Source organism: Rosa rugosa, chromosome 5 (assembly GCF_958449725.1).
Source record: "Rosa rugosa chromosome 5, drRosRugo1.1, whole genome shotgun sequence".
Classification (NCBI taxonomy): domain Eukaryota; kingdom Viridiplantae; phylum Streptophyta; class Magnoliopsida; order Rosales; family Rosaceae; genus Rosa; species Rosa rugosa.
The window spans coordinates 4,262,426-4,285,092 of record NC_084824.1 but is presented as its reverse complement, the minus strand read 5'-3'; the positions used below and the strand labels follow the sequence as shown (position 1 = coordinate 4,285,092).

At 41.3% G+C, this 22,667-nt stretch overlaps 1 protein-coding gene and 1 non-coding gene across 2 annotated transcripts; both read right to left on the bottom strand.

The window, feature by feature from the left end:
* Positions 1-869: 869 nt before the first annotated feature.
* LOC133709624 (protein PIN-LIKES 2) lies at positions 870-3,128 on the bottom strand. Its single transcript, XM_062135422.1, has 2 exons — positions 2,773-3,128; positions 870-2,359 (listed from the first exon to the last, which is right to left on the bottom strand). Exon 2 carries the CDS (start codon positions 2,316-2,318, stop codon positions 951-953), a length of 1,368 nt encoding a protein of 455 aa, XP_061991406.1. The 5' UTR covers positions 2,319-2,359; positions 2,773-3,128; the 3' UTR covers positions 870-950.
* A 9,019-nt stretch (positions 3,129-12,147) lies between these two features.
* On the bottom strand, positions 12,148-12,230 carry TRNAL-UAA (transfer RNA leucine (anticodon UAA)). The gene has a single exon. It is a non-coding gene; the product is annotated as a tRNA-Leu (tRNA).
* Positions 12,231-22,667: the final 10,437 nt, after the last annotated feature.

Below are 22,667 nucleotides of genomic sequence, written 5' to 3'. Positions count from 1 at the left end.
CGGAATCAGCGATGCTTCCGAGTGTAACATACTCTAAATTTACTCCGATTGAATGTGGTGAAAAAAACAAGGACGATACTAGAATAAGAGCATCAGTTTTGGTGATACTTTTAATTGCGTAACGCATCGGTTAAAAATGAGACCCTTACAAATGGTCTACTCGAATTGTGATTTACGGGTCGGTGCAAGTCTAGTGCTTAGGGTAGAATTAAAGAACATTGTCATATCATTTAGTGAAAACAGTAGCTGATATACTGGTGAAACATTGGCCAGTTAGGAAAAGATTCCAACATATTCCACTGTATAAACGAAAATCCCCTGCCTGGTAATATGAAGGTCATGGGCAAAGAAGTTGAAACTTGGAAGAAACTAAGCCTGTAACAAGTTTCAATTGACCACGCCTAACATGTTCTTCATATGCAATGGCTGGTCCAGATTCATACCAGGACTTCAAGTAAAGGAAGGCTTTTCAATTTTCCATCCTGGGAGAGAAAGAAGGTTGGTCAAATCAACTTTCATCAGGATATTACATATAGAGAAATGTATTGTCGGTTTGAAATTGTCTTCATAAAACAAATAAGCCACCTAAATTGCAAGAAGTCCCACCAATATGGTCAATCTTGTGAAGGTGCCGTGAAGATGTCCCTAAAACAAGATCCAACGCATTGCTTAGACTTTACATGTACAATTCTCCTACATTTCCAGGACCTTTACAATACCATGGAACAGAGTGCTGCAAACTTTTGGTGTCAATATTAGTTCTGAGTTTTGACAGCTCTGATTTTTAATCAAACAAGTTCCTCTCATGTAATCTAACATTGTAAAAGACTTTAGTTGCCATGTAAATGGCACATATTAAGCACGATTACTAAGCATAGAATGAGGCAATAAGGACTGTATCGTTCAAACCAGATCACAGAAAAAGATCACAAATCCATCTTATGCAATCCTCAGATGTGTGGTATTAGTTTGAAGTAGATAACAATATACAAGGAAAGGGAGAAGAGAGCAAACACATGCTGCCAGAAGATGAGTGCTGAAGCCTCACTAACTGCATATCCTCTCAAACTGGCAATTGCTCCCAATAAAATTGCGCTTGGGGTCGTGTACTGCAGCAGAAGTACAAACCTATACATTGTGTCGTCATCGACCAGAAAATTAAGCTTATCGGCCAACGCCACAATACAGATCCCCACCAGAGGAAGCACTAAGAGCCTTGCCACAGATATACCGATGGTAGTTCGAAGGCCAAGTTTAGAATCATTTGGTCCCTCTGCAAGCATACCCCCAAGAATAAGCATCACAGAAGGCACCGTAGCACCAGCTAAAATCTCTAAACTATCTGTGAGGAAGGATAGTGGAGCATCATATCCGAAGACAAAAGCTTTCAACTGAGGCACTGTCCCAATAATGATAGCGAACAGTGAAGCAATCGTTGGGGGTTGAAGTATGTGACGTATTGGAGTTTGTTCGGCAACAATTCTGATCCTCCTAACCACCCTTGGTTCAGCCAAACACCTAATGGACCTGGGACTGTTTCCACCGCTTTCCACAGAGAGATCACCATCTGGAATACCAGTCTGTGAAACACTTGAGATGCTGTTGAAAACCCTAGCAATAAAGGGTGTCTTGGAATGCTCAGTTTCTTTTTCTTCCATACCAGGCCATTCAGCTTCCACAAGTAAAGGCCTACTGAGATCGTTACCTCCGTTATCTTTCAATTCCTCAATCTCAGTCCCCTCAGTCCCTTCCTCAACAACCTCATAATACTCCAATGGTGGCTCCATCATATGATAGACAAAGGTATAAACAAGAATTACAGCAACCCATTGGGCAAAAGAGACATAAGCCACCCCTCTCGAGTGACAATGAGGTCCAAATGGATTTTTCTCAGTATGACAAACAGATCCAACAAGAGCAAGCGGGAGATTTCCTGTATTCCCAAATGCAGTCATGATAATAGTAAATCTGTTCAACTCTGGGGGCGGATGACATATAATCACCACCAAGTACCCAAGGAAACAACCAACTAGTGTACTCACCAACACATTCACTGGGATAAACCACCACTGAACAAAGTTTTCAAGCGTAATGGATTCACCTAGTTCGGTAAAGATTAGACAGGGCAAGAACAAGGCAAAAACAAGCTTGCTGAGGAGCCTAAACGTAGCTCTCGGTATGATTTGAGTTTTTGGGTAAGCGAGAACCAGTCCAATAATTGTGAGGGACAAGAGTTTCATCAAAGGCATTATCGCACTCATCACGTCCCCAGTGGATTCCAAATGATCTTGAACCAATTCAACAAGATACCGAGACATCTTTCCTCTAATTACTCGAAGATGAAGAGCAATATGTCCTTCTGCAATAAATCAAATAAGAGCTACTTCAAATGAATACATCAACAACTAGTACCTGACTAAATTTGAAGTTCCACAACATCGATTTAGCATGGTACTTAGATATGGAACAAAATCAAAGAGCATGCAACATGGGTTTTGTCATAAACCCAACAAATTAAGATACAAAGTAGGTAAAGAATCACCATCACAGATCGAATAAAGAATCAGACTTTGTTCCAAAAACTCCCTCAATTGCCTCACAGATCAAACCAAACCAAAATTTCATGAAAACCAAACATGGGTTTTAACGATTTCCACGAAACTTAACAAACCCAACAAAAAAAATAATTGATTCAATGTAACAGGAAAAAAAAAAGGCCAAGAATTTAACATCCATAGAACACAAAACTGCACAACTGAGAAAGAGACTTACATATATGGAGCTGGAGAAATCTGGAGAGGATTGAATTAATGGTTCAAGTTCCAGAATGGGGTTTAAGAAGAAAGATTCGCCAGGGAGGCCTCAGACACTTGAAGCCAAAATGTCAAAACGATGGTGTTTTGTGTCTTGTATATAATGATTAGCCTGAAAAATAATTAGCCACACCAACCATAACCAGAGCTGTCGTCACCTGCTGGAAGATGGACACAAATACTTTGTGGAAATATTAATCCACGTAATAGAATTCACATGGAGCTTGAAAATGTAATGAAAATAAGGTCATGGATCGCAGACAAGAAAAGTTGAGGAAGAAACAAAAGGCATACATACAAATCCCTATCAGATAAGGTCTGGTTTGTGGCACTGGACGCATGCGCTTGATCCAAATGCGACAAGTCAGTTAGTATCGGGTCGGGTCAAACTCAAACTTGAGCTCGACGGATGTCTAAAGAAATATAGGACTCCTATTGCAGAACTTTGGGCTCTCTCAAATATAGAGGAAGAAATGTAGGAGGAGTGGATTTGCTTAAGTTATTTGGGCTTTCACTGTGTATATAGGAGATTCACAGGTTTTGGAGTTATTGTTGGGCTTCAATGCCAAAGAATTCCTTGTTTTGGGCTGAGGCCTATTATGTAACCATAGCCATATAAATTGCTCAAGAGGGCATCCAATAAGAAGCATACAAAGGCCAACCAAAGCTTGACTTTAGAGCTAAGATAGGACAAACCATAATGTGTAGTGCGTGCTACATCAACAAATTTTTATGTACAGTAAAATACTGGTTTGAAGTACTTATAGAAAAATTAGCAAAAACTAAAGGTAAATCCTCAATCTCCTCAAGATAATTACCAACAATAGAACTTGTCACGACTTTGATATTTGCAAACCAAACCATCTGGATATGCAATCCGGTTATGCAAGAAATCGGCAAACCAATCAGATCTAGACTCATCACAGCCTAAAGCACTCTGCTTGCCAAGGAACACAATTATAGTACTCACAGCGTGATTATACTGTCTATAATAGAAAGTAACAATCTATAATAGATTGTCCCTTACAGTCCCTCAAAATTGTTTCTTAGGTGAGCAGCTTTGATGATTTTAATAGGCTTCTTTGTTATGGTACTTTCGATAAATAAAAATATAAATATATAATCAAAATCTTTAGATAAGCGGTCAGCCTTGAATAATCACGTTCTTTTTTTCAATAAAAAAATAAAATCTTACACATAAAATTTGTAAGTAGTATATACATAACACATAAAAAGAGAAAGTGACATAATTGTTTATATTTTGTTATAGAGAGAAATCACCTCAATAAAAGCAGTAATAGAAAAGAATACAGTTGGCAAGACGCAATTAACAATTCGGTACAACATAACAATGCATAGATAGGCGTTTTCATAACAGGGGACACAGTAGTACGGTGTTCTCAGACCCAGGATAAGATTCATATGCAAGGAATAATATAGTTTATCTTAGAGCTGCCTAATGAAAAGGAGTACTCATGTGACACTATAGACCTCTTGGATCAACACCTTACAGTTATTCGAATTGTCGTACTTTATGAGGTCAGGATTGTTTGGGCATTCTAAATTCCGGTGAGAAGCTGGTTCCTCACAAATACTAGAAGACTTCATAATAACACGTCCTACTCAACCCTTATCAGAATGGCCACCCAACGCATGAAATCCCTTACAAACTATTGCATAGCCACTACCAACAGTTGCCGTCTTCAAGTCAGGATGTGATCCAGGTACTGGCAATCAAATGTCTAGTGTTCCTTGTCCTTCAAGCAAACTTCACAAACGTCAAATTCTTCTTCCTCGTCTTCATCTTCTTCTTCTACTTCTTCTTCCTTTGCTGATTCTTCTTCTTATTCATGAGGGAGAGGCAGAGACAGTGACATGTAGTCAAATTGTTGAGTCAAAGATATTCCAGCAAGCTTCGAGTCTTTTAAGCCGGTACCATGAGTGCGGATCTTGTCGTCCTGATCTATAAGGTTGGGCGGCTGGGGTGGGATCACGAGAGACATGGTCTCATATGTAAGAGACAAATTGGCTCGCTCAAAATTGTGTGTATATTAAGGATTTTGTTGTAGAGAAACTGAAATTGAGAGAAATTTGCTATCTATTCTTATTGATAATAGGGGCCTCTTTATATAGAAGATTACAATGCATAAAATCTTAATCATACAAGGAAAGTAATCGTACATTGAATAGGAATCTAGATCCTTCTAATTTAACCCTATTACCACTAGGTCAAGTAACCTAGGGTTTGGGCCAAACACAAATTAGGGTTTACTTGAACACTCCCCCTTGTGTTGCCCAAACGCGGTGCTTCTCTCGTTGCCTCGTTAAAAACCTTGCCGAGTAACCAAAACCCAGTGGGACAAAAATAACCTCGGTCGAAGGAGAAAAAGAGCACAACACACCCTTCACGTTTCGAGACGAACATGTAGACATCTCCCCCTGATGTCTGCGCCTCCCCCTGATGACTACGATCATGGGAGTTCAGATAATTTCCGCAAACCAATTCTTGCCACATGTTTCTCGAACGTGGATTTGGGCAATGACTTAGTAAACAAGTCTGCCACATTGTCCTCAAATCGAACCTGGTTCACTTTGATCTTAAGAAGCTTCTGTTGTTGCTGATTGTAGAAGAATTTAGGCGATATGTGCTTGGTATTGTCGCCTTTGATGTAGCCTTGCTTCATTTGTTCAATGCAAGCAGCATTATCCTCATAAATGCTTGTTGGCTCATCTGTGGTAGACTTCAAACCACCATTGCTTCGAACATGCGTAACTATGGACAAAAGCCATATACATTCACGAACTGCTTCGTGAAGAGCAATAATCTCTGCATGATTCGAAGAGGTAGCGACTAAGGTCTGCTTTGTAGACCTCCAAGATATCGCGGTCTTTCCATGGTGAAAACATAACCAGTTTGGGAGCGACCTTTGTGTGGGTCAGAGAGGTACCCAGCATCAGCAAAACCTTCCAAAACACTTATATCGTTTTGGGATGGGGAGAAGGAACGCAATCCACCATGTGTGGCGTCCCTGGCACTTGATGGGTCCGAATCCATCTTCTCTCTGCAGGGATAGAACAAGCCCATATCGATCGTACCACTTAGGTATCGAAAGATATCTTTAACACCAGTCCAATGGCGACGTGTTGGCGCAGAGCTATATCTAACTAGCAAGTTCACAGCGAATGAGATATCCGGTCTTGTGCATTGTGCTAAGTACAATAATGCGCCTATTGCACTTAGGTAGGGCACTTCTGCCTCTAGCACTTCTTCATCGTCATCTTTTAGACGAAATTGATCCTTCCTTGGATCAAGACTACGGACGACCATTGGGGTGCTTGAAGGCTTAATCTTGTCAGTGTTGAAACGCCTAAGCATCTTTTGGGTATAAGTTGATTGATGAATCAGGATACCATCTCTACGGTGCTCAAGTTCTAAACCGAGGCAAAACCGTGTTTTCCCAAGATCTTTCATCTCAAACTCGGATTTCAAGTGTTCAGCGGTTTCCCTTAACTCTTTAAGGGTGCCAATTATGTTCTACTATTGCAAATCCTAAACTTGTCTTTTTTATGAACACACATGGGCATAGTTTATTGTTGACATATCCCTTTCCAATCAAGTAGTCACTTAGACGGTTATACCACATCCGTCCAGATTGTTTCAATCCATATAGTGAGCGTTTCAATCTAATCGCAAACGCGCTCCGTGGTTTAGAGCCACCTGATTTGGGTAACTGAATTCCGTCTGGAATCTTCATGTATATCTTTGTATCTAGATCCCCATATAGATACGCAGTAACCACATCCATAAGCTGCATGTTCATTTTTTCGGAAACTACCAAACTGACAAGGTAGCGGAACGTTATGACGTCCATTACGGGAGAATAGGTCTCCTCGTAGTCGATTCCAGGGCGTTGTGAGAAACCTTGCGCCACAAGGCCAGCTTTGTACCTTACAATCTCGTTTTTCTCATTACGCTTTCTAACGAATACCCATTTGTGACCAACTGGTTTGGTGTTGGGCGGTATTGGCACAACTGGTCTGAATACCTTTCTTTTCACTAGAGAATCAAGTTCTGCCTGGATCGCATCTTTCCACTTTGGTCAATCAGCTCTACGTTGGCATTCATCAACGGAGCGTGGTTCGATGTCATCGGTCTCAATAATCTCACGCGCCACTGAATACGCGAATACATCATCAATGATGATGGAGTTTCTTTCCCACGTCCCATGTACACTAGTGTAATTAACAGAGATCTCTGCGTTCTCAGGGATAGGTCTGACATTGAGGCATCCCCCAATGATGTCTCTTGGACATAACCATAATCCGGAACATTCTCATGAGACGGATTTTGAGTATCGATGATCAAAGGATTTGTTTGTGCCTCATTCGCTCTCTTTCTAGGGCGAGTATCCTTCGAACCAATCGGTCTACCGCACTTTCTTGCGGGACCTGCGGCCATAGATGCCACATCATGGCCATATTGGGCAATGGCGCCATCTTCTGGTGTCACAGGAGAGGCGTGATGTCCAGTATTTGGGACATCGATCCTTGCAGGCACGTTTGCAGCAGGTATGTGTGATTCGTCACTTTGGCTACATCAGAAAACGCATCAGGTAGAGTGTCTACTACGTTCTGGAGCTCGATTATTCTTCGCACTTCAAGTTCGGACTGTGCGGTACGGGGATCGAGATGAGACATAGTGGGGACAGACCACAACAATTCATGTCGTTCCTGTTGAACATATGTGTTCTTATCTCCCCCTAACGATGGGAAGACTGTCTCATCAAAGTGACAATCCGCAAATCTAGCGGTAAAGAGATCGCCTGTCAAGGGTTCAAGGTAGCGGACGATCGTTGGAGATTCATATCCAACATAAATGTCCATTCGTCGTTGTGGACCCATAGTAGTACTCTGTGGTGGCGTAATAGGCACATAAATGGCACACCCAAAAATGCGTAAGTGCGAGATCAGGCTCGTACCCAGTCACTAGCTGTAAGCCTGTAATGCATAGTAAGATTGGGTTGCAGTGGGTCGTAGACGAATTAGCGTCGCTGCATGCAATATTGCATATCCCCAAGCAGAAACAGGGAGATTGGTGCGCATAACCAATGTCCGGGCTATCATCTGTAGTCGTTTGATAGCGGCTTCTGCGAGACCATTTTGGGTATGAACATGGGGAACTGGATGCTCTACATCAATCCCCAGTGACATGCAATAGTCGTCGAATGTTTTCGATGTAAACTCCCCAGCATTATCAAGTCGAATTGACTTAATAGGATGGTCAGGGTAGTGAGCCCGTAGACGGATAATCTGGGCGAGGAGTTTAGCATAAGCAGCATTTCGAGTGGACAATAGCGCGACATGTGACCAGCGTGTCGACGCATCAACCAATACCATAAAGTATTTAAAAGGTCCGCATGATGGTTGAATTGGTCCACAGATATCCCCTTGGATTCTCTGTAAGAACGGAATGAGTATTTTGGGATCCTTTGCGTAGGACGGTCTCGGTCCTAATTTCCCGAATGAACAAGCTTTGCAGAAAGAGCGAGGGGCCTTAGAAGCAACCAAGGAGGATTTTGGTTGGGCCTGAGTGACTGTAGCGCTATTAGAAGCAAAATGTGTGACTACATCTCCCATCATGGCATTCGAGCCATGAGAATTTCTGTTTATGGCGTCATGGCCATTGGGAGGAACAACCATGGCGTCATGCTCATGGTTGGCGCCATTGATGGCATCATCACATGGGACTTAGGCGGCCTTATGGCGCTCCAAGACGGCTGCAGCGCCAGATGCTGCAATTGTTGCGGTCTTGCTAAGTCCTGGAATCAATTTTCGATTCTTGCTTCTTCTCACTCTGAAGAATGGATGTCCGTGTGAAGTCTTTAGTATACGGAGTATCATATCACGACCAGGATGTCCTAGTCGGTCATGCCAAAGCCAATATGTGTCTGAATCCAAGAGATCTTCTCTTTTGACATTATTGGATTCAATAGGTCGAATTGTAGTAACATAAAGTCCACTAGATTGACACATAAGCTTCTCTAAGATGCGCTTTCTTCCGCAATCATTAGAGGTAATGCAAAGGAATTCTATTCCGTTCTCACTATGCGTTTCCGCATGGAATCCGTTGGCTCTAATATCTTTAAAGCTCAATAAGGTTCGATTTTCCTTAGGAGCGTAGAGAGCTTCAGTGAGTTTAATCAAGGTGCCATTAGGCAAAAGGAATTGAGTCATTCCATGTTATTGAACTAAACCTGATGGCCCAGCCATCGTAGTCACAGATGAATATGTAGGCAACATCTCCAAGAATAATTGTCTATGTCATAGAATGGTGTGCGTAGTCGCACTATCCGCAAGACATTGAAGTTCATCCATTCCTAAAAGAAAAGCTCGTAATTAAAAAGGAGTCATAAAGAAAAGAACTCAACTTTTATTAATAAGCCAAACGGAATTACATCATCGTTTCTTTAACCAAAGGAAATCTAATCCAATAAACTAGTTAATGCAAACAATGGTAGTCGTCTAACTCCTTTCGGTAATTCCAATGTAAATGTGACCAGGTGAGTAGAGAGATGTCGGTGGAGCGAGGCTCACTTAAGTACCACTTATCTCAAAACCTTCTAGACATCACACTCACATTGAGTACGCCTACTTTGAAGAAAGACTAATAGCATTGGCATCTACTACAAAAATAATATGGCAATTGCCTACATCTCTTGGAAATAAAAAGACTTAATCAAAATCGCCAGTTTCTGGGTCTTGATCCTTGTAGTCTTCCACCCTTAGATCGAGATCTCCATCTTGATCTTCTTGTTCCATGTAATTTGCCTCCCTTGCTTCACGATACATCTTGTCTGCGTTTGCAACGTTTTGGGATGCAGTAAACTTCTTTGCCCAATTACCACTTGATCCACATCTGAGACAAGCATCATTATGGTCAGGTTCCCTTGATCGAGGCGCTCTGGGAGCGTTTTGTGGACAGTTATTGCCTTTGGTGGCGTTACCACCATAACCTGAGGCTTGGCCTCTCTCTCTCTTTACACGTTTACTTCCACGGTTCCGTGCACGCCTATCTTGGCGATTTCCTTCCTCTTTAGGGCGAGGATATGGACCAGAACGTCCAGAATTATCCCTACTCTTAGGGTTTCGCTCCTTGCGTCCTCCCTTGGAGGCGCGACTATAATTAGACTCCGGATTTGACTTGGTTCCCACGGGTCTGGAGTTATAGTTCTTCACAAGTATGTTGTCATGCTTTTCAGCTACGTTCAAGGCACCAATGAGCTCATGAAATCTTGTGATACATCTAGCATTGACATCAATCCGATAGTTTTTTTTGCTATCATCAATGCAGAGACGGGGAAGGTGGAGAGAGTCTTCTAGATCAACATCGTATCAGTGATGTTCTGTCCACAGAATTGCATCATAGACTTGATACGAAGTGCTTCCGAATTGTAGTCAAGTACAGACTTGAAATCACAGAAGCGGAGGCTATGCCATCTCACTTCTAAGTCTGGAAGCAGGGAATCACGGACGTTGCCAAAACGCTGCTCGAGTTCTACCCATAGTCTTCTTGGGTCTTCCTCATTGAGGTACTCATTTTGGAGCGCGTCATTCATGTGCCTTATCATGAGAATGATGGCTTTAGCTTCATTCGCCTCTCTCGTAGCTCTATTTGCTTCAAAAGCAGCAGCTTGTTGAGGAGTACACACGTCCTGACTTGGCTCTTGGATCGTACTCAGGATCCCACCAGCCTTAAGATGCTGACGCACATCACGGACCCACTTGTGGTATCCTGCGCCTGTTGTCTCTAGTGGAGCGAAGCTCAACTTGTTCAGGTTACTCATCCTGAAAAACAACAAGAAAATAGGGTTAGTTTCGAAGCGAAGAAGGCTACCACGAAAAACTATAAAATTTCTGAGCGTAGTCACTTCCAAGAAATTAGGGATTTTCTGAGCGTAGTCGCTTCCAAGAAAATCCGATTCCAAGAGGGGTTTTGGATTAGATCGAAACGACGATGTATGTGGTCGATCGTTTTCTTCTCAACAAACTCTAAGTTTGGAGGACTCTACAAGCTCCAAGCTTGGAGTGAGCACGAACCCCCACAGTTCGGCTATTGGTCTCCCCTATGAAGAAGAAAGGGGGGTAGAAGAAGGGATGTTGGAAGTCCCCGAGAAAAAGAAGAAGAAATTGAAAGACTTCAAAAAGGGGAACTTTTAGAAAAGTTTACCTTGAAAAGATGCCGGAATTCTTGACCGGAAAAGATGTTGGTTGGGCTGCGCAGTGATACTGCAGAGTCGCTGCGAGGATGTCGCGAGAACGTTACGGAGATGCCGCGAGGACTGTTGCGGGGCCACTGCGGGGATGCGACTGCTGCGGGGATGTCGCGAGGTTGCGGGGACAGTTACGGGGCCGCTGCGGGGATGCGACTGCTGCGGGGATGTCGCGAGGCCGCGAGGACAGTTGCCGGGATGTTGTGGAGATGCCGCGAGGCTGCTGGTGAGTCGCGGTCGCGAGGGCAGGCGAGCGCGCGCGAAGGTAGAAGGCAAGCAGGGCTTGCGGGCGTTACAGGGGCAGCAAGGCTAACCTGGTAGGGTTAGCGTTGAGTTGCGACGCGAGGGCTGCGGGGGCAGTAGTAGCGTAGGCAAGACAAATCTGGTGGAGCTTGATCAATTTCTGGGGTTTTGGTTTCTAAAGCTAGGGTTAGGGCTCGTGCTGATAACGTGTTGTAGAGAAACTGAAATTGAGAGAAATTTGCTATCTATTCTTATTGATAATAGGGGCCTCTTTATATAGAGGATTACAATGCATAGAATCTTAATCATACAAGGAAAGTAATCGTACATTGAATAGGAATATAGATCCTTCTAATTTAACCCTATTACCACTAGGTCAAGTAACCTAGGGTTTGAGCCAAACACAAATTAGGGTTTACTTGAACAGATTTGTTTTTATTATGATAAAGTTATTTGTGTTATAATCTTATAAAAAAATAATAAAAAAATCCTTAGTTTGGGTGACACACACATATATATAGAGAGAGGGGCAAACAATTTGGCCAGGGATTGATGCGGAAGCAATTTCATTCTGATTTTTATTTTTTACAAAAAAATATAGGAAAAGTTCAACATGCACACATTGAATCTATTATACATTTATACAAGACCTTAGCTTGCTCGATTTCCCAATTCTCAATATCTCTTTCCATATGCCAGTTTAAAAATTTACAATTATGTAAAGAATATAAAGTTTGTGAAAAAAAAATTAAAAAATATGAAGAAAATGAAAAGAAAGATGATGACGTTTGTTAAAATTCAAAAATATTAACAAATAGTCATGCTGGCTATGGGGTTCGAACCCATGCGCACTTATGTGCAGTAGATCTTAAGTCTACCCCCTTAACCTCTCGGGCAAACCAGCTGTTGGTATGTGTTTTTCCCCAATTTTATTATCAACATCACCAACTCTCACCGTCTCACAGCACAGTAGAGCTAGATTTTCTCTATGGAGTCTCACAATTCATTAACCGGGTTTTAGTGAATATACAAAATTCAATTCTCAATATTAATAACTTTTTTAATTAAGTTAAAAGTCTTCAATAAAATGTCTTAGAGTTAAAAGAGGTTTAACTTCTACTCATCTTCATTGGTGGATTGCAGATTTGCAGTATTAATTTCATGAGCCATTCGATCCACTTTTAATATGATATATAGAGATGTCGTTTTATTTTTATATTTGTGTTTTTTGTACTTAATATATGTCTTGTTGTAGATTGTTATATATCATTGAATGTACATTAATCTCAATACTTTTATAATGAGAAACGACAATAGCTTCAACCTTTTAACATAAAATGTTGATAGAGAGTCTTCAAATGTAAAATCACTAAAATGTGAATGAGACTTTACAATAACAGGGGTGAATAGATTTAGCCATTTAGAGATATTTCTGTCTTGTACACGCGGGTTGTACTTGTACCACTCATTGCTAAATTCACGTTCAGTAAACTTCTTGATTTTTTTTGTTTGTTTTTCAGCTTTTCCAACTCATCATAATATTTGTGGCTGAAATCTGGACAACACTGAGGCCGCGTTTGGTTCGCGGAAAGGAAAGAAAAAGAAATCAATTCCTTGCTCTTTCCATAAGCATGAGAAATTGTAATTCCCAGCAAAATATACATTTTAGTTTCCATTGGAGGGGTAGTGGAAAAATCATACAAACAACAAGTACAGTTGATTATATTAACAAATAATGATTTTGAGCAGGGACAATTTAGTCATATAATTTTGCAAGTGGGTGGGGCCGTGGGGGGAACCAGTTTCCTGAGGTGGGTGGGGGGGGGGGAACCAGTTTCCTCCTCTTTTTCCTTTCATTTGGAAATTATTTTCCTTTCCTTGATCATCCCAAACACAGGAAAACACAAAAAATGAAACATTTTCCTTTCCCAATACCCAGATTCCGCAAACAAACACAGCCTGAAAATAAAGAAAAATTACAAAGGGAAAGAAGTGTAAAAAGAAGAAAAAGTGTGTAGAAAAGTGTGAAGAAATAGATAGAAATGACCAGGCGTAGTACATTGGTTATGAATTGAGATTCCCTGATTCTTAGTTGTATCATATCAACATCATATCATATGAACAGTAAATCCATGAGAACCGGCAGGTGGGGGTCAGTGAGACTGTAACTGTACTGACTGCACCACAAGTCATCTGAAAAATCAATTACTCAAAAGAAGAAAGCTTCTCTGATCAGCCAAAAGTACTACTCTCAAATTTGGAGAACTGCATCTTACGCAACGATTCCAATCTCATTTTCGGAATTTGCGTTCAGCTAGGGAGAGCTGTTCATGTTAGTTTCCTCGAAAGAATCAAATGGTTGGGAGCCAACTAGATCGGTTGGTTTTCAGATTTTAGAAGCAACTAACCTTAACTTTTTCTCTCTTTTTGTTTTTGGTAACTGTTCTAGCTCGACTTCAAAGTTCAAACCCTAGCGCTGCTCAGGAGGTTCATTCTTTCAGAACCTTACTGGGGATCGATCGAGGAAAGGAATCAGGGATATACACACATATTTTATACCTAGGTACACTTGCGGAGGCTCAGATGGCCATATGTACATTCAATCATACATGGAGTGTTTCATCATCAGCTTTTGAGTTTTCTGCATCATGCATGAGAAAGATCGAAGATGGGAGGCATGAATGTGACTTTGTTCATGTTAAGTTAATAGTCTGCAGGGACTGTGTTTATTGGATGAAGGGCATGTTAGATATATAGTTCTCTAGAGTTTTAATATTTATTCACTCACAATCTAACCAATCAGTTAGTCGTACTTTTATCATGCTGCACATTTTGATGGTTTAAAATTGAGAAGCACGGATGTTTCAGTACTGTACTACAGAATTTTTCATGGAGAAAGTTACAGAGCAGTTTTTCTTTGCTTATTACATCGTTCAGCAAATATCGTATATATGTTTGGCTATCGCGACAGAACGCAAGGCTTAGAACTTAGAATTTTGATTGAGTTACCTCAAAAAAGTAAAGACTGTTGGGTAAGCAAACCTTTTATATTATTTTCAGAAATGTAGTGATTGTAAAAGGTATTGTGCAGGTGTTTTAAATTTTTTGTTACAGATCGATTAGTGATAATTGATGAGTGGAATAACAACTGCAATTGGTGATGGTTGTGTTGTGTACAGAACAGAGGAGTACACGTGATATATAATCGATGTCGGCCTCAGAGCTCTATGTAGCCATCAGATCACACAAATTACATATGTCCATCCAGCTGTGTGATATGATGAGAGAGAGAGAGATTCTAGTAGCTCTGCTTGGTAGCAGTACGAAATTAGGAGTAGACGAGTACTGGCTAGCTAGCTGTAGACTAGTCTGATTGAGTTGAAAGGGCGTGAAAAACTTTCAACGAAGACATGATGAAAGAGGGGAGGCCTCTCCTGCCCTAAATCCCTGCTTCTGGATCTGCATGTCGGTGTTTAACCTAAAAGTAACTTTCAAAGGCCTATATATTCATAACCTTCTCCTAGCTCTTCTCCAACCTCGTACGCTTCTACCTGTTACTTGCCTATAGTCCCTTATCTCATTTGGCAACTCCTTGAGCTGGTCTTCACTTTTGATCTATCATACTCGGTGTTATTTCATGGAGAGTTCTTCTGCCTTGTGTCAATAACAGAGGTTAGCTAGGGTAAATGGTTGACGGCATTAAAGGAGCATTCCTCAGTCCAGCCGAGGCAGTTCGAGGGCTCAAACCCAGCTGCTGACTCGTTGGTTCATGAACTCATCAACATCTAGGGCTAAAACATTGGTGTGTTTCTGATCCAACGATGCAGGAGCCGAGGTTTGCTTTTGCTGTCACGACTTGGACTGAAGGGTGCTCCTCTAATTAACTTGAACAATTAAGTCCCTATTTTCTTTTTAATTTCCTTTTCTGGGTTTAGATATAACAGCTATATGAAGTTTGGATAATGTAACAGCATGTAGGCCAAGGTAGAACATGGTTAATATGTAATTATTAGTATTGAACTGCATGTATACTTGTTCATGCAGCATGCAGGTAAAGTAAATTCCGCCACATACTGTATTTTTATTTTTATTTTTATTTTTATTTTGGTGAGTGAGACTGACTATAATCTCCAATAGCTATTCTTGCAGAAATTGAGGTCCTGTCTATATGTGGACGTACTGTGAGACTGACTATGACTCCCATAAGTGACTCTGAAGTAAGAATATTCTGGGGCTAGCATTTGTCAAATTAGATATGGACAAGATCGTGGTCGACTTCATAAGACTAGCGAGGACTGTTCGTAATCGACTTCCGGCCATTTTCTTTTTAGGTTCAGTCTCTGGAGAAATTGTTGCCTAATCAATTACAGCTCATATATAGCAACATTAACCTCTTGTATATGCATATCGATTAAAATGTTTACTTGGGACCTTTTTGGTGTAACCAGTAACTCTTCTATACAGAACTAAATTTGCAAGTTGTTTCATATAATGCCAATATGTGTTTACATATATGTGTTTAATTTTTATTTGAACACGGTTGTTTATGAAGAGTAGTTGAGTTTATGCCAAATATTTCCACATGCCGATATGTGTTTATAATCAATGAAGGATATGTAGTTGAGTTTATGGAGAGTACTATATTTGTTTGGCGGCAAAGTTTATATAATTTATTTGGGCATTCAGGTTGGATTTATGAGATATATGGATGCACAAGCCTCACTGTTCTATTTTCTATTGCTGGGAAGTATAGCAGCTGGCTCATCAAATACTTGGAAGCTGCTTGAAGTCTTTTTTGAGTAGTTTTTTAATGTTTTACTAACCTCTCTTTGAGTTGTTTTTAATAGATAATTTTCTAGTTCCCTGTTTTGGTGAGAAAGATTTTGACTTGGTTTCCTAATTTTTTATGTATTATTTCTTTTTCATTTAATAAAATTTTGAGTTGGGAATAAAAAAGATTTGTTTTTTTGTTTTTTAAATAGGGGGTTACTTAAGCTTTAAATTATTAATGAAACTAGTATGAAGGCATTGAGCCTAAATCTCAAAATATAATTTATATAATTATGCACTTCTGTCTCGATTGATATCCTAAAATAAATTTTTCAATACTTGTGACGGATTTATTTAGGTTGGCTATTTTTAGATTTATGAAAGATTATTTTTAATTTAGTTTTCAGATTTACGTGAAACACGTGAATTTTGATGTAGCTCACAAAATTTATGTATAACCCAAAATTTTAAGAATGAATAAGGATTAAATTCAGTTTAGTCCCTCGAACTTTAGGCTTAAAATCACTTTGGTCCTTGACTTTTTTTTTTAATCAAGATAGTCCCTGCACTTCCAATTTCCATCAGCCTAGTTCAAAATTTGACTTTGACTCTAATCGTGACGTCATACGCTGAGTTGGCACCGACAAGCATGGCCCACTGTTCAGTTTTTGACTCTTAGTTTGGACGAAATGTCCAAACTACCCTCTTCTCCTCTCTCATCTCCTAAATCCCACAACCCTCTCTCTAACCCTAAAAACCCAGATCTCTTTGCAGCTCCGCTCAACCGCCACCATAAGCGCAACCACATCCGCTCAACCGCCACTATGAGCGCAACCCAATCCTCCTCTCCTACCTCACTTCCTACTCTCAATCCTCTTTACCATCAAAACCAGTCTCCGACTACACTCTCTCTTTCTCTCTGTTCTCCCTCATCTTACAATCTCCCTAAACCCACCATTTCTGTACTCTCCAGAGGCATTCCCACCACCACCCAAACCATCAAAACCATATTTCACTTCATCTTCGCCACCCAAAATCAAAATCGTAAAAAGCATCCAATCCAACCCAACCTTGTGATAAAACCCAGATGAGCCAGCTTCAAATCACTGCAAAATCCAGCAGCAGAAACCAGAAATCCACACCAGAAGAAAAAAAAAAAAAAAAAAAACCTAGAAATTCACATCAAATTCGACGACCCTGTGATTGAAATTTCTGCAGTTCTTCGAAACGGTGGACGGCCACGACAGCAACCTCTGCAGGCATCTCCGCCTCATCACAAACACCCTCCCCCTTGTCACTTCTTAAACCCGTCAATTCACAAATCAAACACACACCCATCTCAAATTACCAAAAACCTATCAAAAATTTCCAAGCTTTCAACAGACCCAACTCAGATTATCAAAAACCCATCAAGATTATCACATGAAATAAGAAAACAAAAAACCATACCTGAATTTTATGAGCAAAAAAAAAAAAAAATTCACAAAACTCACCAACCATACTAATAAAATTCAAAATCAAATCAAATCATGAATGAGTGTACCTCTATAATCAAAAGCAACCCAGCTCAAATCACAAGATGCAGTGAGAATTAGCACCAAATTGGAGCTTGTTTTGCTGAAAATCGAAAGAAAAAAAAAAGGGTTTTGGGATCGCAAAGGGTGAGGGGGGGAGAGAGAGAGATAGAGGCTTCTAGGCATCGCCAGACGACGTGGAGGCTGGGTTTGACTTGTCAGAGACCGCGGAGCATGGTTGTGGTGGAGGTGAGCACTGTGGTGCTTAGAGACCAGCGGTGGAGGAGAGAGAATTCTAGATTTACTTTCTCTTTCCTCGAACTCTCTCTCATACAGAAACCCAGCAAAATTTGCTTCACAATCTGTTCTCTTTTGATCATTCTCCCGCTTCCCGGTGCATCTTCTGGGCGTCGTCGATGTTGCGCCTACCTACTTGAAGACAAGCGGTGGTGTTTGGGGATGTCTCGCTTCCTGAAGCCGCCGATATGAGTGGAGAGGTGGTGAGTGCCGCTATCGTAGTCGACGGAGACATGCTTCTGGAAGAGGACATGGGTTGGAGTTATTGTGTCGTGATCTAAGGCTGAAGAGGACGTGGTGGAGGAGGGAGGGAAAGGGGGAGAGAGAGAGAGGAGGAGCTCTCGGGTTTCAGGAAGAGAGATGAACAAGAGTATTAAGGGGTAGTTTGGACATTTCGTCCAAATTGAGAGTCAAAAACTGAACAGTGGGCCATGCTTGTCGGTGACAACTCAGCGTATGATGGCACGATTAGAGTCAAAATCAAATTTTGGACTAGGCTGATGGAAATTGGAAGCGCAGGGACCATCTTGATTAAAAAAAAGGGTTTTTGTCCATTTACCCCATTTCTAGGGATTTGTTTCCCACTTACCCCATTAAGTTTTTTTAATTCTCTCTTACCCAATACACTCTAAGGGACTCTTCCCTAATACCCCATTAAGATTTTTTTTTTGTTTTTAATTTTTTTTTAATACCATTTTACCCCTCACCCCTTTGTTACTTAGAGAGAGAGAGAGAAAGAAACCATATGAGACTTCGCCGGAGCCCGTCACCGGCCGCCGGCCGCCGGATTCTGGCCAACTTTCGCCGGATTCCGATCACCGATCGCCGGATTCCGGCCAATTTTCGCCGGATTCCGGCCAACTTTCCCCTAATAGACGTCTATTGCCCTCCAATAGACGTCTATCAGCCATGTATTGCCCCTAAATAGACGTCTATTGCCCCTCAATAGACGTCTATCAGCCATGTATTGCCCTCCAATAGGCGTCTACTGCCTCCCAATACAATAGGGATCTATTGCCCCCAAATAGACGTCTATTGCCCCCCAATAGACGTTTCGATTATCAAAATGGGAACTAATCTTCCTATAATTAGACAAATAAAGCTTTGATTGAAGAAAAAAAAGAGGAGATTACATCAATTTAAAACGTGTATTGCCCCCCAATAGATGTGTATTGACCCCCAATAGACATTTAACAAACGTCTATTGCCCTCCAATAGTCTTTTTCTTTTTCTTTTTTCTTTCCTTCTATTCTTTTGCCCTCATTTTATCCAAAGAAAGAAGAAACAGAGTATGTATGCCCACAATTTCACAAAAGCAAAAGAGATGACCAATTAACTTCAAATTTCTTAGCCCTCAGCAACCTTTTCATGCTCCATTTTTATTTTTTTTTGGACAATAGAACCATTACAACAGAAGAAGAAACAGAGTATGTTTTCCTCCTCAAAAAAAAAAAAAAAAATCCTACGCTTTTGAAACAGAGAGAAGCAAGATGCCCGAACCCGAAACAATTCGGAACCTTACTGCTGGAATCGAAACACTCAGTTCATGGTTCAGACGCCGGTGATTCCTACGCCCAGTTCATGTGTTCACCGTTCCAGGTAGACCTGCTGGACTCAAGGACGTGGTTCAGACGCTGGTGAAGTCTCCGGTGGGGCGGAGGCCGGCACGATCGCGATCTGGGGAGGAAGTCAGGAACTGAGGCCGCGCCATGAACTTCTCGAGCAAAATCTTAGATGCAGATTTGGAGGTGACGTAGATGCAAATCGTCGTCCAAGGCAGATCGAGGAAGAAGAGAGAGAGAGAGAGAGAGATTGATGATGAGAGAAGAGGGCCGAGGCGGAAGAAAAGCAGATCGAGGATCAACTAACCGAGATTTTCCGGAAGCCGGCTGAGGCAGCAGTTCTGCAGAGAGAGAGAGAGATAGAGGAGAGAGAAAGAGAGAGGGCGAGAGGGAGATAGAGTGGGATGTAGTTTTCAATTTTATGGAGGCCAAAATCGTCATTTAGCTATTAAATGGGGTTAGTGGGAACAAAATTCTCTTGATGGTGTAAGTGGACTACTTTTAAGTCATTTTGGTGCTATGGGTCAAGGTCCCTAAAAAAAAAGTCAGGGACCAAAGTGATTTTAGGCCTAAAGTTCGAGGGACTAAACTGAATTTAATCCAATGAATAATGACATGACAAGACAAAAAATTATGTGAAATTATAACTATTGTCACGTAATTTCGATAAAGTGGTGCGGCTCTCAAAATATGTGAAATTCCCATTACCAAAAAAAAAAAAATATATGTGAAATTCCCCAATAGCCAATTCCAAAAAGTAGTGAACAAAAGGAGGATCTTTCTAAGCTAGTTGAGTTACTTAAACTTTGAAGGAGATTAAGACAAGTGTCCATTATTAGATCTAATGGTTTATATTTCTTTTTTTTTACTTCCCTCTGTTTTCCTTCACAGAAACCTTCAAGATAACACTCTCTCTCTCTCATTATTAACTGATATCAAACTGATCCCAGTTGAAGAACCAATTTTGGATTACAGATCTTCCTTTGAAATAGTTAAATTAGAGCAAACCCAGAACACCTACTCTCTCCAAATGGTCAAAAACTAAGTAGTGTCACTAGTGTGATTATCACACCTCATAACTCACAACCAAATTGCAAAAAAGCAAAAACCTTTACTCGGTAACAAGATCAAGAACAAAAGCCCAACTAGGAATTTCGGCAGGGAAATCTCGAGGGCTCCAATGCAAAGCCCTAAATGCTCTGAGGTTTTTGCAGCAATTAGGGACGAACCACATGCACCTCAAATGAATACTACCAATTAATTCTCTTGGATTGACGGAATCAGCCACACCCATCAATCATTTTGGGCCTTAATCTAATTATTTGAATGATTGCCAGTGAAGGAAAAGAATAACATAGCAACCTGATTTTATCATGTTGTTGGGCGATCAACCCACTACCCAAGTCATGAAAACTCTTCACTGCAACTTTGGGTTGTTAACTGCGATAGGGAAAAATATTTTGAGCTTTGTATCAGAGAAGGAAAAGAACAGAAGAAAGGGAAAAATAAACAAGAGAGATCGGTAGAGAATGAGAACGGAAGGAAGAAAGAAAGAAAAGATAAGGAGAATGGGATAACGAGAGAGAAACATTTCAACTGTATTGTAGACCATTAGATCTGATATTTCCATGTGTCTTAATCTCCTTCAAAGATTAGGTAGCTCAGGTGAAAAAGCAGCTTAGGAGAGTAGTGGGAATCATTCAAATTTTGTGTGATAATATTCACCAATCATTTGCAAACTGACGGTAGGTTTATTATTTGAAAGAGTAGTGGGAACTAATGAGTCAAAACTCAAAAGTGTTCTTTTTTTTTTTGAAGGGAAAGACGACAAACTATATTAGATGAAACTGAGAAGTACATAGAGCGATGCAAAAGCATCGAAAGGAAAAACAATAAAGCATAACAAGATGCACAAATGCATCTATAAAATAGGAGAACAATAAAAGATAGCACGATGCACCGACGCATCTAAAATGAAAGGTAACCATGTGACTTGATGTCGAACGACATCGCTGCACTGCATATGTCACGAGAGCAGTGTAAATATAATAGTAACTGTAACAGTAACCGGTGATATGATCACCTAGGAGAGGTGATTCGCTCACCAGGAGTTCGAAAGTAACCGAGGGTGTCAAAAACTCGAAAATTAGCAAACGAACTCCCAAGAACCAGAACAAATACCATATCAATACGAGCAGCTGTCTCGGATTCAAGATCCGGATTTGAATACGACCCGGGTCCCAAATTCGGATCCAAATCCGGCCTGAATCCAAAATCACATCTGCCGAGGCAAACTTGACAAAGGCCCAGGCCCAGTCCAAAGTCCTACTTGAACAATCCAACTGAACAGAGGGCCAGCCAACCCTAGCATAGGCCCACCTTGAATAGCCCAAACAAGAAAGGGCCCAGGTCCATAGTTGGCCACCCAAAATCCCTCTGGACACCCATACCTGCCTTGTCCACGTCCCCAGTCGCTGAGCCGCCAGTCCTCGCCGGAGGACCCCCGTCCCGGCCTTGTGCGCACGACTTAAGACGTCGCCCACAGCCCCATCAGTCTTGTGGCGTTGTCCGAGGAATACCGAAGATCTTCTACCCCAGAACCAACTCCCACTAATCATATCTATAGCAGAGCAAACGCCGAATCCAGTCTCCGACTCCGGCCATCGATCTGTCATCTTCCCATCATCAGTGATCATAATCATGCACCGATCCGCTGTACGCCTCACCACCACCGGTCCAGATCTAACCAATAAACCCACTTTCAGACGTGCCCGACTCGGTCGGAGACGGTTCACAGCCGGTGTTGTTCCAAACCAACAAGGCGGCACAACCTCTTCTTCTCCCCACCAGCCACGATCAGATAGAGTCTGGGACTAGAAGGTTGTCACCGGGAAGCATGCTTGCTGCGACTGGTAAGCGTGCACGGTAGAAGCCGTACACAAGGGTAACGACGCCGAGAACGGTGTCGGAGATTTGCTCCATCGACGAAGGAGGAAGGTACAGAGAGGCCCAGAACGGCGCTCTCCCAACCCTAGCAGAGCGCTAGGTATTTTCATTAATTTAATGGATGAGTTAGTTAATTGCTAAAGGAATAAATGTAACTCAAAAGTGTTCTTGAATCAACATAAAAAAAATATAACTTCTAGTGAGCTGGTATAAGTATAATAATTCTCAATAATTGTAACTGCTAATTGCAGC